This window comes from Sesamum indicum, linkage group LG5 (assembly GCF_000512975.1).
Source record: "Sesamum indicum cultivar Zhongzhi No. 13 linkage group LG5, S_indicum_v1.0, whole genome shotgun sequence".
NCBI classification, from domain to species: domain Eukaryota; kingdom Viridiplantae; phylum Streptophyta; class Magnoliopsida; order Lamiales; family Pedaliaceae; genus Sesamum; species Sesamum indicum.
Window position 1 is genome coordinate 4,682,050 of NC_026149.1, and position 13,826 is coordinate 4,695,875.

Consider the following 13,826-nt stretch of genomic DNA (forward strand, 5'->3'; position numbering starts at 1 on the left):
TATATACAAATTCTGCTAGATTTGCCTTAGGTCCTACTTTTGAAAGATACCACCTCTGTACAACACTTGGTTACAACTTGCCTTAAGATACGAGGTAGGAAAATAACCTTAACCGACAAGATTTCAAGGAATGTATCTAAGTTCGGTGGTTTTTGTCCCTCATGTTACTTTTCAAAGATACGATCTCTGCACAACACTTGGTTACAACTTACCTTAAAACACAAATTAGGAAAATAACCTTAACCGATAACGTATCGGAAATATATAAGCTCTGGTACTCAAATTTATCCTAAGTCTTACTTTCCAAATATACGACCTATACGTAACACTTGGCCACTTACGATGCAAAGAAATTGCTCAAAGGCAACCACAAGAGAAGATATTACACAAAATGGTTGTTGGTAAAAATGGTTCAGTCCCACATAGGGAATCACAGCCAAGCCACTGGGAGGAAATGCTCAAATAGAGATATTTGGTTTATGAATGTTCATCCCAAAAACAAAACACTTGTCTATCTTATTCCTTTGCATTTGTTTTTTCACCTGATCTTTTTAATTTTTGACTATATTGTCTTTTAGTAAAATATAAATTATTTTGGTAGTGTTAGAGAGGACGTTGGCATTTGTTGGCCGAGACTAGTTAAATCTTGTATTTTTTATTTTTTATTTTTATTTATTTTTCCTCTGTGTTTCTAAGTGTTCTTCTGATTAAACTATTCAAAAATATTTTACCCACATCATAATTAATTAAAATGAATATATAATTACGATTTTAATCTTTCATTATCAAATAGTCAAGCAATATAAAAGACTTTGTAAATCAGAGAAGCAATATTGAAAGTTCATCAATCTAATCAAATGGTAAGTGAGTGAGTTCGTACCTGAGAATTGCTTAGCCTGAAATGCCAACCAATCAATCTTCTGCCAACAAATAATGAAGCAATTGCAAATTATTTTGTAAGTCATAATATATAGGAGCAATATTAAAAGTTAATCGAGTCAATTAAAACTTTGTCACTGAAGATGCCTGAATCCAATAGTAGAATGAGATAATAATTAAATGCATTGATTAAAACCTAAAACAAATAAATTTGTTCTCCTAAAAGAGGGAAAGAAGTATTAATATGGGAGTCCAATTATAAAAATATTTGTTTCATTGCATCAGAACTAAAATTTAATCGCATTAGAAAATGAGGTTGTATTTATAATTATAAGTACACTCCTATTTAATGGTGATATTTTATATGATTATCCCTTGAGGTAAATTACATTAACACCTTCTCAGGGATTGTACCTATGAATTTTTTAAAGGGTAAGAGGTGTTTGTATAATTAGACCTAATCTGAAAGAATCATCAATGGAAGTAATTCAACCTTCGTGATTGAGATCCCGTGAAAAAAAATTCAATATATAGGAACAACAACCTACAACACGTGATTCATAATTAAATACCTCATTTCCATCTCTGAAGTGAAGTACTACAAAAATATGATGTTAGGTCATGTTTTAACCCTTAATAAGACTATGGGATTTTAGCAAGGTACTGGTCACACTTACCTTCTGAAAGCTCACCTACGTGAGAATTGCCAAGGATCGTGGTTATGGATTTGAGCTAATCCTAGAAACTTCACTAGATCAGAGCATGGGATCATTAATAACACACCTATCATAAATCATATCCTAAAGTCAATGTGTGTGTGGTGATTGATGTTTGGCTTAAGTGCATTATTCAAAGCGAAGTCCATTATTGCTCTGTCATATGGATACGCATGTGCCTTTCAAGCTCAAAAGGCACGTGCATTGATTGCACAGTTGAAAATCCTTGGAGGAAATTATTGAAAATAATCTTTAAAATTTTTTGAATACCAAATTTTCTTTGCTTTGAAAAAGTCATTTAAGTGATAGAAATATATTCATTCTCTCACAAGTTTTAGAGTGTTTTGATAACCTGACTAAGGATTGATTTCTAATCTCCTCATAGTCGTCGATATGAAATGATTAGCTGTTGTTGTGAGCTAATTAATGGAACTTTATTTTAAAGTGATTGTAAGTAGCTATACTTTGCCTTAGCAATCATGGCTTTAGTACAATTACAAATATTGAGACTCCCCATCGATTAGCAATTTACTCTCTTGTGTTTTTTAAAATAAAACATTTATCCCCCTATAAATTGCTTCATTTTTAAAAATATATAGAGTAAATTGTTTTTTTTTTATAGGAAGATAATTTGCTTTTTTACAATACCACTGAGAGTATATTGCATTAAACCCCATTTTCCATGTCTAGCGTCCTCCACATTTCACATGTCTGGCTACTTCCACATCATGCAATGTGGCATAAACAACAAAAAGGAAAAACACGCAACTTCGGCTCTATAAGTATAAGTGGTATCACTTTTGGTTATCTTCGTTTAAATTTGCAATTGATGATTATTACTTAAAAGAAAAAAAAATAGCATATTTAGTCTAGTTAGATATCGCCCAAAAGAGCCAAATACACAAAAAATTAGCATATGCTTGGCACATACGTGATCTCTTTAATTTGAAATTTTTTAATTTATTCACCACTTTTAATGATATGACATGCCACTCCTTGTAGCCATAGGATGAAAATTGTATGTTTTTTTTTTTTCTTACGCTCATCATGCAGCATCAACAGAAATGACTGAAAAATATAAAGAAAAAATTTCAATTTAATTAGATCATGTGGGCTCGTGATATTTTTTACCAATTTATCTTTTTCTGTGAGATATGGGCTAAATGTACAATTCTTTTTCTAATTACAATCATCAATTTCGATTTTCAAAACACAAGACTAAAAGTGCCACCAACTCATTGTTAATGGACCAAAATTACATTTTTTGCCAGTAAAAATATATATACACATATACAGACATAGTTATAAAACATAATTTTCACAAAATAAATAACTGGAAACCCCTAAATATTGCTCAAATTGATAGGACTGAAAGTGCCACCATCCTATTATTAGCGGACTAAAATTATATTTTTTGCCCGTAAAAATATACATACACATATACAAACATAATTTGGACATATTAAATAGCTGAAAATCCCTAAATACTGTTCATATCCTTGTAATACAAGTGGGATAGCTTCCCATCAAACTTGGACACCACTTGATTTGCGATGAATCCGTCGTATGTATTTTCATACGCTGCCATACAAATCGCAACGACGCTTTTCCACATCTGATCTTCTTCATAGAACTCTTGGCTTTTGAGTTCATCCACAGTTATCCACTGCACATGACATTTTTTTCCCCAACAAAAGAATTATGGCAATTAAACGTAAATAAACTCGACGTATAATTAATCGTAAATCGGTTTTAATTATCTTTTTTTATTAATATATATAATTACCTTTGCATCCTGAATTTCCTTTACATCAATCTTGATCTCGAAGGATAATGGCTTAAGCATGCACACGAAAAGCAGGTCCGATTTCTCAAATGCCACTTGGTGGACATGCCTGCGATGATTTTAATTAATCGTAACAATAGTTGAGAGTGAATTTATTTGAAAATCAACAAAATTATTATTTTGGAATACTATTACAGAAAAATATATGCTTTTTTGCAAGTTTTCTAAATTTTAGGGATTAAATATAATTTGTCCCTGTGAAATTAGAAAAGTTTTTTTTAAAAAAACCCTATATATATAACAAAGGAAGATACAAAAATGCCCTTAATATTTGAAAAATAATGCAATTAATAAACTCGCGTATAATTTATAAGGATTTTTTGAATATTTCTAATTTCAGGAGAGTGCAAATTTTCAACAATGCTTTGTTTTATAGAGGCTTATGCAATTCACCTGAAAGCTACTAGCTCGACGAATGTTGTGTCGATCTGCAATAGAAATTAGATAATTATATTAGTAATATGAGCAATGAGTAAAAAACTCCCTATAAAAAATAAAATAGTAAACTTTTCCTGTATTTTGCAAAGAAAAATATATTTGTAATTCTTGAAAAGATATAAGATATTTGTGTAATTAGATCAACTAATTTGAAAGAATGTCCATGTAGTTAATTTGTCCTTGTGATAAAGTTGATAAAGAAATGATTCCTTACACCAGTTTCTTCCTTGACTTCTCTTACAGCTCCCGAGAACAATTCTTCAGACTACATCAACCAATAAATTAATAAAAATTAGCTCTGCCCAGTTACGTATTTAGATCCAGGAAACAGATCACTTAAATGATCATGCGAATCGAAATTTCAGACAAAACCCAAATTGAAAGCATGTATTTACGTACCCTCTCGATATAACCAGTTGGCAATTTCCACACACCGTAGCAACTACAAGAGCAATTTTCTTTTACCACAAGTATCTGATTCCATAGTAGTCACATTCTCAATTAGATTAAAAGTAATATAGTACGAAACTGAAGTACAAATGAATCCTCCTTGGAAACTATCACAGTTTTTAGCCAAGAGGGAGCAACCAAACACTTAGTCGTTTAAGTTAGTATTTAAAGTTAATTTACTCAATTTTTTCATTTGTTGCCATTATTCTTTCTAAAGTTTATATTTGCAAAAAATACAGACAACTTCCTGTGATATTACAATGATAAATCAATTTGCCTCTTTGTTTAGGGAGGTAAATTGATTCATTTTGTAAAAACACACAGAGATAAATTGCTACTTTCTTTTATACGGGGTAATTTGCTCTTTTGTAATACCAAAGGGGGTGCCGGTGATGGGTACCTCTTTGTTGTCATTGATAACAAATCCAGCAACGCCTATCTGATGAAAAGGGCCGGAGGGCAGTAAACACGGGTCACCAGGGATCCAGTAAGTGAGCATAAGATATCCAGGTTCAGCGTGGTGGTAAGCAAAACCCTCCTAAGAACCAATATAGAACATCATGAATATAGTAATTGAAGTGAGTTGGAAACAAGTGTTACAAGTATATGAACTAGTTCAACAACCTGAATGGCTATAGGAACAAGCTCTGCTTGCTCTTCAAGTAGCTTCAGCCATATCCCCTTCTTCCCCTGTACCAAATGATTCATAAATTTCAGCTTCTTCTTGAAATGTTGATTGAGATTAAATAGAAAAATTGAGTTAGTATGAAGTGTAATCTTATTGTATATATTGAGTAAATTATATACGTTAGGTCTAATTGTTCAAATACAGCTTGTTTTTTGTAAAATTACAAATACAGGATAAATTACGCAGACACCCCCTCAAGGGGTGTATTTGATATTTTACGAAAAATTGGATTGTTTGTGTAATTAAACTTAATCTCGAAAAATGTCAATGTAATTTATTTCTTCCCGTTATTTGGAGTAGATTTTGTGAAGACCTGTGATCTCCAGGAGGATAAAGAAGCTCGGAGGGCCGATGCAAAAGCGTTGGCAGTAGAGGGTAAGCTTGTTGGTTCAATAATGACGCCATTGTACTCATCGTTCCACGCCTTCAGCAACTCCACTGGCGCCATACTCGGCGTTACCATGTCTTGGGACCAGACTTGAACTCCTTTCCTACGGTCGCCCAAGAATCGTGCTGGATGAGACGTGCCGTTGAAGCTAGGCATTTTGGTGAAAGGCTGCTGCAAGGACAAATTACCTGGGACGTACATGGGATCAAGTGAAAAGATACGAAGAAATCAAATTCGTTGTAGCTCAAACTAATGTTGTCATATTTCGAGAGGTACTGATTAGTTACTCACTTGTGCAAAATCTAGCAGCTGCGGTGCCAGTATTCCAAGAACTCTGACGAAAGGAAACTGGAAGTTGGCGCATTACCATTTCTGATGTTGCCATCGTCTGATGTTCGAACAAAGAATTTTGAAGTGAGATCGATCGACATATGTGTGCGTGTGTGTGTAATAACTCAAAGGGAACTTGTTGGGCAAGGGGAATAAGAATTTTTCTCAACAGAATATGGAGTATCCTGCATGCATGTCAAGTAGGGGAGAAAAGATTTGGCTTGTAATCTATAAGCCAAGCAGCCGGTGTTTGCAAATACTGAAATCAAAGACTTGTCAGCTGATTGTTAAAAAGGTCTTTTTATTTCAAAATTTCTCCTTTGATTTGCTTAAATTGAACTGATCTAAGCCAAAAACTATATAGACAGCTTCTTATTAAGTATTCAACGTCTTATTTATAAAATTATAAATATTAAATTATTTTTTTCAAACACTCAAACTTCAATTTTCTTTTTCCAATTTTTATTTTAATTATTACTCACTGCTAAACGTATAACTTTTTATAATTTATTCCAACGACAAAAATACTAGAAGTTATTGCAAACACCACTCTAACTAACTTGCACGAACAACATGTTTCTTGTTCGAGCGAAAATATATTAATATTTGAGTACAAATTATAAAAAGTAAAATTTATTTTTGGAGTAAAAGTATAAGATATTTAGTACAAAATCACATATCACTTGGAGGGATAATGATATCTAATATGCATGTGTAACATTTACCATATATATTCACATGCATGCATTCAAGAAAATAAACTATTAGTTTTGTTTTTTTCTTGGGATCTACTAATTAATTTGTGAAATCATTTTAAATTGTACATCTCTATTGTAGAGATCGAATATTCCAAGCAATATGTATCGTTGTTAAGATATTAGTAATAAATAATTTTCATCTCTAATAATTTAAATGTTTAAATAAGATGATGATTTAATATGGTATCATTAGAGCTAAACCAAATCAAGTGATTTTAAGTTCAAAATCTGGTTAGTGTCACCCAGTTATAAAAGAAATGCTTCACGTACATAGATTGAATTTTGACATGAGAAGATGGTTTAATAATCATATTATTCTGATGGTGTCCTCGGAATAGTGAATGCTTAAATGTCCCATAAGAAACTGCAAATTGTCAAGAATAAAGACATTCTTATACTGCAGGAATCAAGGTTATTTCTATTAAAGAGAATATATATCTTCATGGCGATCAATTTGTTTCAATTGAGGTTAGGAGAATATTCTTGTTCTTGTGCTGAATGAACAATCCTCCATAGAATTTAATATAAGGTTGATATTTGTTGTTCAAACGTGCAGTGAATAGGATTCACTTCAGCATTTCAGGGTTTTAGTCAAGAAAATTCTAATGAATTTAAAAGTAAAAATTTCAAATCCTTATAATAAATTTTTTGAATTTATTTGAGTTGTATTTGAATTGATCAATTTGAAATTATGAATTTCAGATCCTTAAATATAAATATTCTTTAAATTTAAAAAATTTAAATCATTTGATACTAATTTTGAACTATATTTTTTTGAATAATGATGGATTTTAAATTCTTTTCATATAGAATCATTTGAAATTCTTTACTCAAATTCAAATTCATCATTCCAAATATATCACTAGCGCTGAATAATTTTATATTACGAAGGGTTTGAAATTAATACTTTATCGTTCATTTTGAACTATATTTTCTCAAATATTAATAAATTTTAAATTCTTTATATGAGTTGTCTGGAATATATTTTTTAAATCCATCCCCCAATTTCAAATCCCACAAGGTCTCTGGTCTAGGGAAAAAATTAACCCACAGGCATGTTAGTCATTGTGTCCGAAAACAACTTTGCAAGTGTTGACTGTTGGAATAAATGCAAAGCTACCCACTTTGAAATGGAGCATTCTTAAGTAACAAGCAAATGCTGCAGACAAGTAAAGTCTCGTTGAATCAAGATCAGCAATACTGACGTGGCAGACGAGTCGAGTCGATTCACAAAGGCTGGATATTGAGCTCGAGTCTATTCTTGCAAAGTCTACTAACTCAATGTCGCTCAACAAGGAGAAATATTCTTTAGAAGAGTGTCGTGGAAATCCATTTTTATTTTATAGTAAAGTATAGAATATATACAATTAGGAGTTTTATTATCACTTTTTTAAAGGGAGAAAAAAGAAAAGAAGAGAAAAAAGGAAAATTGAAAAGAAAATGAAAAGGTTTAAATCGCAAATGAGCTGCTATGAATCCAAGACTTGGTCCAAAAAATAAAAATTAAAAAAGAAAAAGAAAAACGTAACAAAATTACGATGTTAGTTGGCACGTGTAGGGGATCCTCATTCTCCGTTGTCTCCTATTCAATCTCGCTTTTCACCTCTTTTAAGCTCTCACTGTAATACCAAAACCTCACACGCACTGAAAACAGCAGAAGCTGTAAACGAGCGGTGGATCATCGCATTTTCAGTATGTACAGAACGGCGGCGTCTAAAGTTAGGGCTCTCAAGGTCAGCCACAATCCTTCCTCTCTCCTCTACACATACATCAGACACGGTTGTTCCGTGATATGTGTGCATGTGTATCTGCATGTGTCTTGTTCCCATTTTTCATTCTAATGTTCGGGTCTGATTTCTGCTCGTAGATGAATTTTGTAGGTTTTATGTGTGTGTGTGTGTTTTGTGTGCGTGGATATACAGTGTTTATGATGAAAGTTGAATTTTAATTATCTAAATGTTAGCATGAGGATGCGAAGCTGTTTCTTTTGTCTCACTGGTTTTTAATATAACTGGGCTAATGGTGAAGCTTGAATCTTGACTGTCTTAAGACTTAAGTCTAATCATCGGAAGCTGTTTGCTGAACGATAAATATGTAACAGGAGCATATAACTTTCAATATGGTGGATGGTTGAATAAAATGGTTCTACTAATAAAAATCGCAATTCTATTAGCCGGGTACTTTATTATTATAATCTATGAGCTTTTGGTGAAATGATTAATATCTGATAGTATCATTTACCTGCCAGCTTCTGGTTTCGTTTTTGGTTTGTGAAATTGTGTTTATAGTATAAATTTCATTTCTTTGTTGCCAGCCCTTCCGTATTTTAGTTGCCCCTGATATTTGGAAATGATCAGGACAAAGCTTGAGTGAAACTAAGTGGAGGTCTGAACCCACTGATGTTGACGAATCAGCGGTTGTACTGTGTAGGCGCCAGTGGACGTTAGGTTTTTGGGTTGCTCCGAGAAGATGTGTTTAGGAGCAAAACAGAATTTTATGATAGTAATATGAGTTCATGTTCTCAGATCACAGCATTGGCTTTAATTTTCAAAATGTTAATGATTCTGTCTCTCTCTTAATTGTGTTGCTTACTTATCTGTGTAACAGGATTTAGATGTCATATCTAAATAATGGCTATAGCCTGAACTTTAATATTCTCCCTCTCACAGGGCCAAACAGGTTATAGGGGATCAGCTAGATATGCAACTACTAGTGCTGTTGCTGTCAAGTCATCATCAGGAGGTTGGTTGACGGGTGATCAGTGCTCGTCACTTCCAAGCCTGAACTTTCCACTTAAGGATGTTAATCTTCCCCCTCCATTGCCGGACCATGTTGAGCCTGGACAGACTAGGATCACCACACTTCCAAATGGTCTCAAGATTGCCTCTGAAACGGCAGCAGTATGAGATTATTTTCCGTGTTTTTACATTTTTACTCACAGAAAAAATCATTATTGTTCTCTGTATAAACAAAGTAGTAATAAGTTTTGTTGATCAGAACCCTGTAGCGTCAATTGGCTTATATGTGGATTGTGGCTCAATATATGAAAGACCAGTTTCATATGGGGTCACAAATCTGTTGGAGCGTATGGCATTCAAAAGTACTACTAACCGGAGTCACTTGCGTATTATAAGAGAAATTGAGGCAATTGGGGGAAACGTAACTGCATTGGGTTCTCGGGAGCATATGAGCTATACATACAATGCACTAAAAACCTATGTTCCTCAAATGGTAGAGCTCCTTATTGACTGTGTCAGAAATCCCGCGTTTTTGGATTGGGAAGTCAAGGAACAGGTACCTAGTGCCTTCTCCATTCAAATTGCTTCTGAGACATACTTTCCTATTCTTAATTCTGCAATGAGATATGCGATGCCCATTACAGCTCCAGAAGGTGAGTGCTGATATTAATGGCAGCTTCAGAGACCCTCACCAATTGCTTTTGGAGGCCATTCATTCAACTGGCTACTCTGGTCCCTATGCAAATGCTCTTTTTGCCTTAGAATCTGCAATTAACTGTTTGAACAGTACTGTTCTGGAGGAGTTTGTTGCTGTAAGTCGCCAAATCATAATTCCACTTTCTTTTCTTACTCTTTTACCTTACCATCATTATATTCTTTCTCTTTCCATTTTAGTAATAAAATATTATTTGTTCTAATTGCTTATGATGTTCTTTAGGAACACTATACTGCTTCCAGGATGGTCCTTGCAGCATCAGGTGTTGACCATGATAAGTTGTTGGAATATGCAGAACCACTTCTTTCTGACCTCCCGAATGTTTCTCGTCCCGCGGAGCCAAGGCCAGTTTATACAGGGGGCGATTTTCGTCGCCAAGGTGATTCAGGGGTGTGTATCAGAAAAATCCTTGATTACATTGTTGTACAATTCACATTCCCTTAAAGATGATTTAGGATCATTAACAATAACATATCCTCTTTTTTTAATTTAAAAAAAATGATGTTAGATAACCCACTTTGCTCTAGCATTTGAGCTCCCTGGTGGCTGGTTGAAGGAAAAGGATGCCATAATATTGACTGTTCTTCAGGTTCGCTCATTCATTCACTTCTTGTTTTCCCCTAAAGTTCAAGTGAATCGTGACTCTGATTTCTTTATTTTATCTAATTCTGTTATCAAGTAATTAATGTTAGTTTTCTTATTGCAATCTAGTTTTCATATCGTTTTGTTTGAATGTCATCTTATAAGAAATTGCTGATTCTATCTACCTCATAGATGCTAATGGGAGGAGGTGGATCTTTCTCAGCTGGTGGTCCTGGAAAGGGGATGTACTCGAGATTATGTGAGTTAACATTGTTTTCATTGTGCAATGAAACTTGATGCAGGACTTAATTCATGTATAGCAAGAATCTTGACTCTATGTGTATGGATATGCATCCATATCTGTGTTTACATTGTAACACCTAATTTTTCTCCACAACAATGAGTTCATGCTTTTATGTTTTCATGATTTATCCATTTTTTATTTTATAATTGCCTTCTCTTAATCAGGGCTTGGATGAACTTCTGCAAATATTTATATAATGATTTATATGTTTTACTGGTACATAGATCTGCGTGTCCTGAACGAGCACCCCCAGATTCAATCCTTCTCTGCGTTTAACAGCATTTACAATCATACTGGATTATTTGGAATTCAAGCTACCACTGTAAGGTTTCCAGCTTTGCTTAACTTTTGGAAAGAGGAAACTAGTACATCGAATTATACTTATCTGTAATGCTGCAGTATTGTTTGGGTTATTATAATCTTGTTTTTTCCTATACTTGATTTCGATCGATTGGCTTCGATATTCTCTCTCAGCACAATGCAGATACATTGTTTTGCCCTTTCTGTATATCATTTTTGGCTTGTGATGTTTAACTATCCTATTATAGTGTTCAGTGCTTTTAAATATTTTAAGTGTGTATCTTGTAACATGCAACATAGCCTCAATTTTTCAAATTTAAGGGGCTATTAGAGGCTGATTGATTATTAAACAAAGCTAGAAAGAAGGTTCCGGCTGATCTTAGAAAGTTTTGTTTCTCCTGCCATAACATCTCCAACCACCCTCCAGGCCCCAGCAGAGGGGAAGTGAAGATCGGATTTTGCATTTAATTACTAAATTAGAGGTGGAAGGATATAATGAATTGCAGATGTGAGGAGAAAAAATACTGATAGTTTACTAAATTAGTAGGAACTGTGGTACACTTTGTATTCTAATTGAAGGAAATTTTTTTCCTTGTTGGTGATGTAAGTACCTCCAAATTTTCTGACGGCCTCCTCTATTAGGTTTCTTTCTTCGTTTCTGAAGTTTATTTTCTTTGTTGCATGGGGATATTAATTTTATCTTGTTCTATTATGTACTTTTAGGATTGAGATTTATGGTGACATTGAGTCATGATGATTTCATAGTTTTGGAACACTTTTAGATGTTGCATTTGGAAGCATCACGGGTCTTGCATTGCCATATGGGTATCATTTTTGGCTATATCTTCAATGTCTGAATATCTATGATGCCTATCCATCTAAATAACAAATCTCTATTTGAGTAATCCAATACTTCTAATTAGATTGTCTATTTCCATTATTCTGAAACATAAGTTCCTGGCAAAGTTAGTCTCTTTCATGCTCTCTACACCATAGAGCATTTTCTGTTAATATTTCCCTAGATGTTTGTTTAAATGTACAGAAGTCGACAACCGAGTAGATCATTTGTTTCCATTTATCTGTTTATGATACAATGTCTAGAAAATTGTCATGTTTGAGGATAAATAAAAGATCAAATGAGAAAATTTTATTGCACATTGCAAGGTGATGTTAGGAATTGCTTTATTCCTACTTTGTCCACTGTCAATTTTGCATCAGAAGTGATGAAGACACTTATTTGAATTCAGGAATCCGATTTTGCAATAAATGCCATTGATATAGCTGTTAAAGAACTCATTGCTGTTGCAACTCCAGGACAAGGTTTGCCATGAATTTTAGTATACTTCCTTCTTTTATATGATTGCTGGCCATTTCATCAATGGCTTGTGTTTCTGATGGATGTTGAGCCTGAAACAATATATTGACTTGGTTTATGTACTTTCATGTATCTTAAACACTGGATCTACTTATTAAATGCAAGTCTTTCTTGAATTGATTATAATATTCTATCCTGCTTCCCTTTTATCCAGTGGAGCTCCTATGCTATTTGAGTGGATTAGAGAATTCTTCTTATTGAAAATCTGCTCGTTCTCTGTTACCAGTGATGCTTCTTTTTCTCTGCCAAACTCATTTCTCCAACCTGTTTGTGCTGTCTTCTTTGTTTTGCAGTTGACAAGGTACAACTGGATCGTGCAAAAGAGTCGACAAAGTCTGCCATTTTGATGAACTTAGAATCCAGAGTATGTGATTCTGCTTTACATGAAAAACTTTCTTTCCCCAAACGTAAATGACCCGTCTCTCTTATGATTCTGCTTGTATATTCTATTGACTTTGTGGACTATTACTGCAGATGGTTGTATCAGAAGATATAGGTAAACAAATTTTGACATATGGAGAGAGGTGCGTCCACGTCAATTAACATTGCTTCTTGGTGCAACCCATAGATCCGATGCCTATTGCCCCCACAGACTTGGATTTACATAATGGTGTTTGTATATCCATCTACTGGAGATGCCGAAACTAGGTCATTAAGCTAACTATAAATTATCCATTCTTGGTTTTGCGTCTGTAGGACTCCCTTGGGGCATTTCTTGAAGGTTGTTGATGAAATCACAAGGCAAGATATTGCTAAAACAGCACAAAAGCTTTTATCATCTCCTCTCACCATGGCATCTTACGGAGATGGTAACTACATTTCCCAGAAGCTTTATTTTCCGGTTCATGTTATTTCGTGCATATGATTTATAAACTTCTGGTACTTCCCATTTCCCGTTTCATCTATCAGTGCTTCATCTGCCAAGCTACGAGTCAATAAGCAGGAGGTTCCATTCAAAGTGAAGTGATCCTCGTGTGGCTCTGATTAGACATCGGCTTTGATGGCAGCAATTCAAGAATTTGAGATGTCTTTTGACAGATATTCAAATGGTAATAAGGGTCGATATTGGAGGCATTACATGGATATTAATTGGAGAGCTTGATGTCGCCCTTCTTGTTAGGCACACCATAATTGGAATATCGAATTGCTATGAGGCATAAAAGTTGAGGGTTTACTCTTCAAAATTTTCTGGATTAAAATGATAAATGGTCGCATACTGCGACATAGAATTCAAGATATTACTTCACGTGGAAATCTTAGTGGAAAATTGTGCAATATTTTATACTATGACATACAAGTATTGTATTATTGTTGATCAA

The 13,826-nt window shown here is 33.9% G+C and overlaps 2 protein-coding genes across 2 annotated transcripts; one reads left to right on the top strand and one right to left on the bottom strand.

The window, feature by feature from the left end:
• On the bottom strand, window positions 2,955-5,804 carry LOC105162162 (nudix hydrolase 8). Its single transcript, XM_011080131.2, has 9 exons — window positions 5,697-5,804; window positions 5,331-5,593; window positions 4,954-5,019; window positions 4,730-4,867; window positions 4,279-4,353; window positions 4,094-4,144; window positions 3,835-3,869; window positions 3,382-3,490; window positions 2,955-3,261 (listed from the first exon to the last, which is right to left on the bottom strand). Exons 1-9 carry the CDS (start codon window positions 5,788-5,790, stop codon window positions 3,076-3,078), a joined length of 1,017 nt encoding a protein of 338 aa, XP_011078433.1. The 5' UTR covers window positions 5,791-5,804; the 3' UTR covers window positions 2,955-3,075.
• LOC105162026 (mitochondrial-processing peptidase subunit alpha) lies at window positions 7,788-13,826 on the top strand. The gene is made up of 13 exons (XM_011079925.2): window positions 7,788-8,226; window positions 9,163-9,393; window positions 9,491-9,787; window positions 9,876-10,043; window positions 10,169-10,336; window positions 10,455-10,535; window positions 10,721-10,787; window positions 11,057-11,154; window positions 12,380-12,452; window positions 12,801-12,871; window positions 12,982-13,031; window positions 13,204-13,316; window positions 13,417-13,826. The coding sequence occupies exons 1-13, from the start codon at window positions 8,188-8,190 to the stop codon at window positions 13,467-13,469; spliced, it is 1,509 nt and encodes a 502-aa protein (XP_011078227.1). The 5' UTR covers window positions 7,788-8,187; the 3' UTR covers window positions 13,470-13,826.

Excerpts from the sequence above, each read along its gene's own strand:
- LOC105162162 (XM_011080131.2), bottom strand. The coding sequence starts at position 5,790 with ATGGCAACATCAGAAATGGTAATGCGCCAACTTCCAGTTTCCTTTCGT. Across the intron at positions 5,594-5,696 it reads AGCTGCTAGATTTTGCACAA|GTAATTTGTCCTTGCAGCAG; the intron begins GTGAGTAACTAA and ends TGTACGTCCCAG. Across the intron at positions 3,262-3,381 it reads AGGAAATTCAGGATGCAAAG|TGGATAACTGTGGATGAACT; the intron begins GTAATTATATAT and ends TGTCATGTGCAG.
- LOC105162026 (XM_011079925.2), top strand. The coding sequence starts at position 8,188 with ATGTACAGAACGGCGGCGTCTAAAGTTAGGGCTCTCAAG. Across the intron at positions 9,394-9,490 it reads TTGCCTCTGAAACGGCAGCA|AACCCTGTAGCGTCAATTGG; the intron begins GTATGAGATTAT and ends TTTGTTGATCAG. Across the intron at positions 12,872-12,981 it reads TGATGAACTTAGAATCCAGA|ATGGTTGTATCAGAAGATAT; the intron begins GTATGTGATTCT and ends CTATTACTGCAG.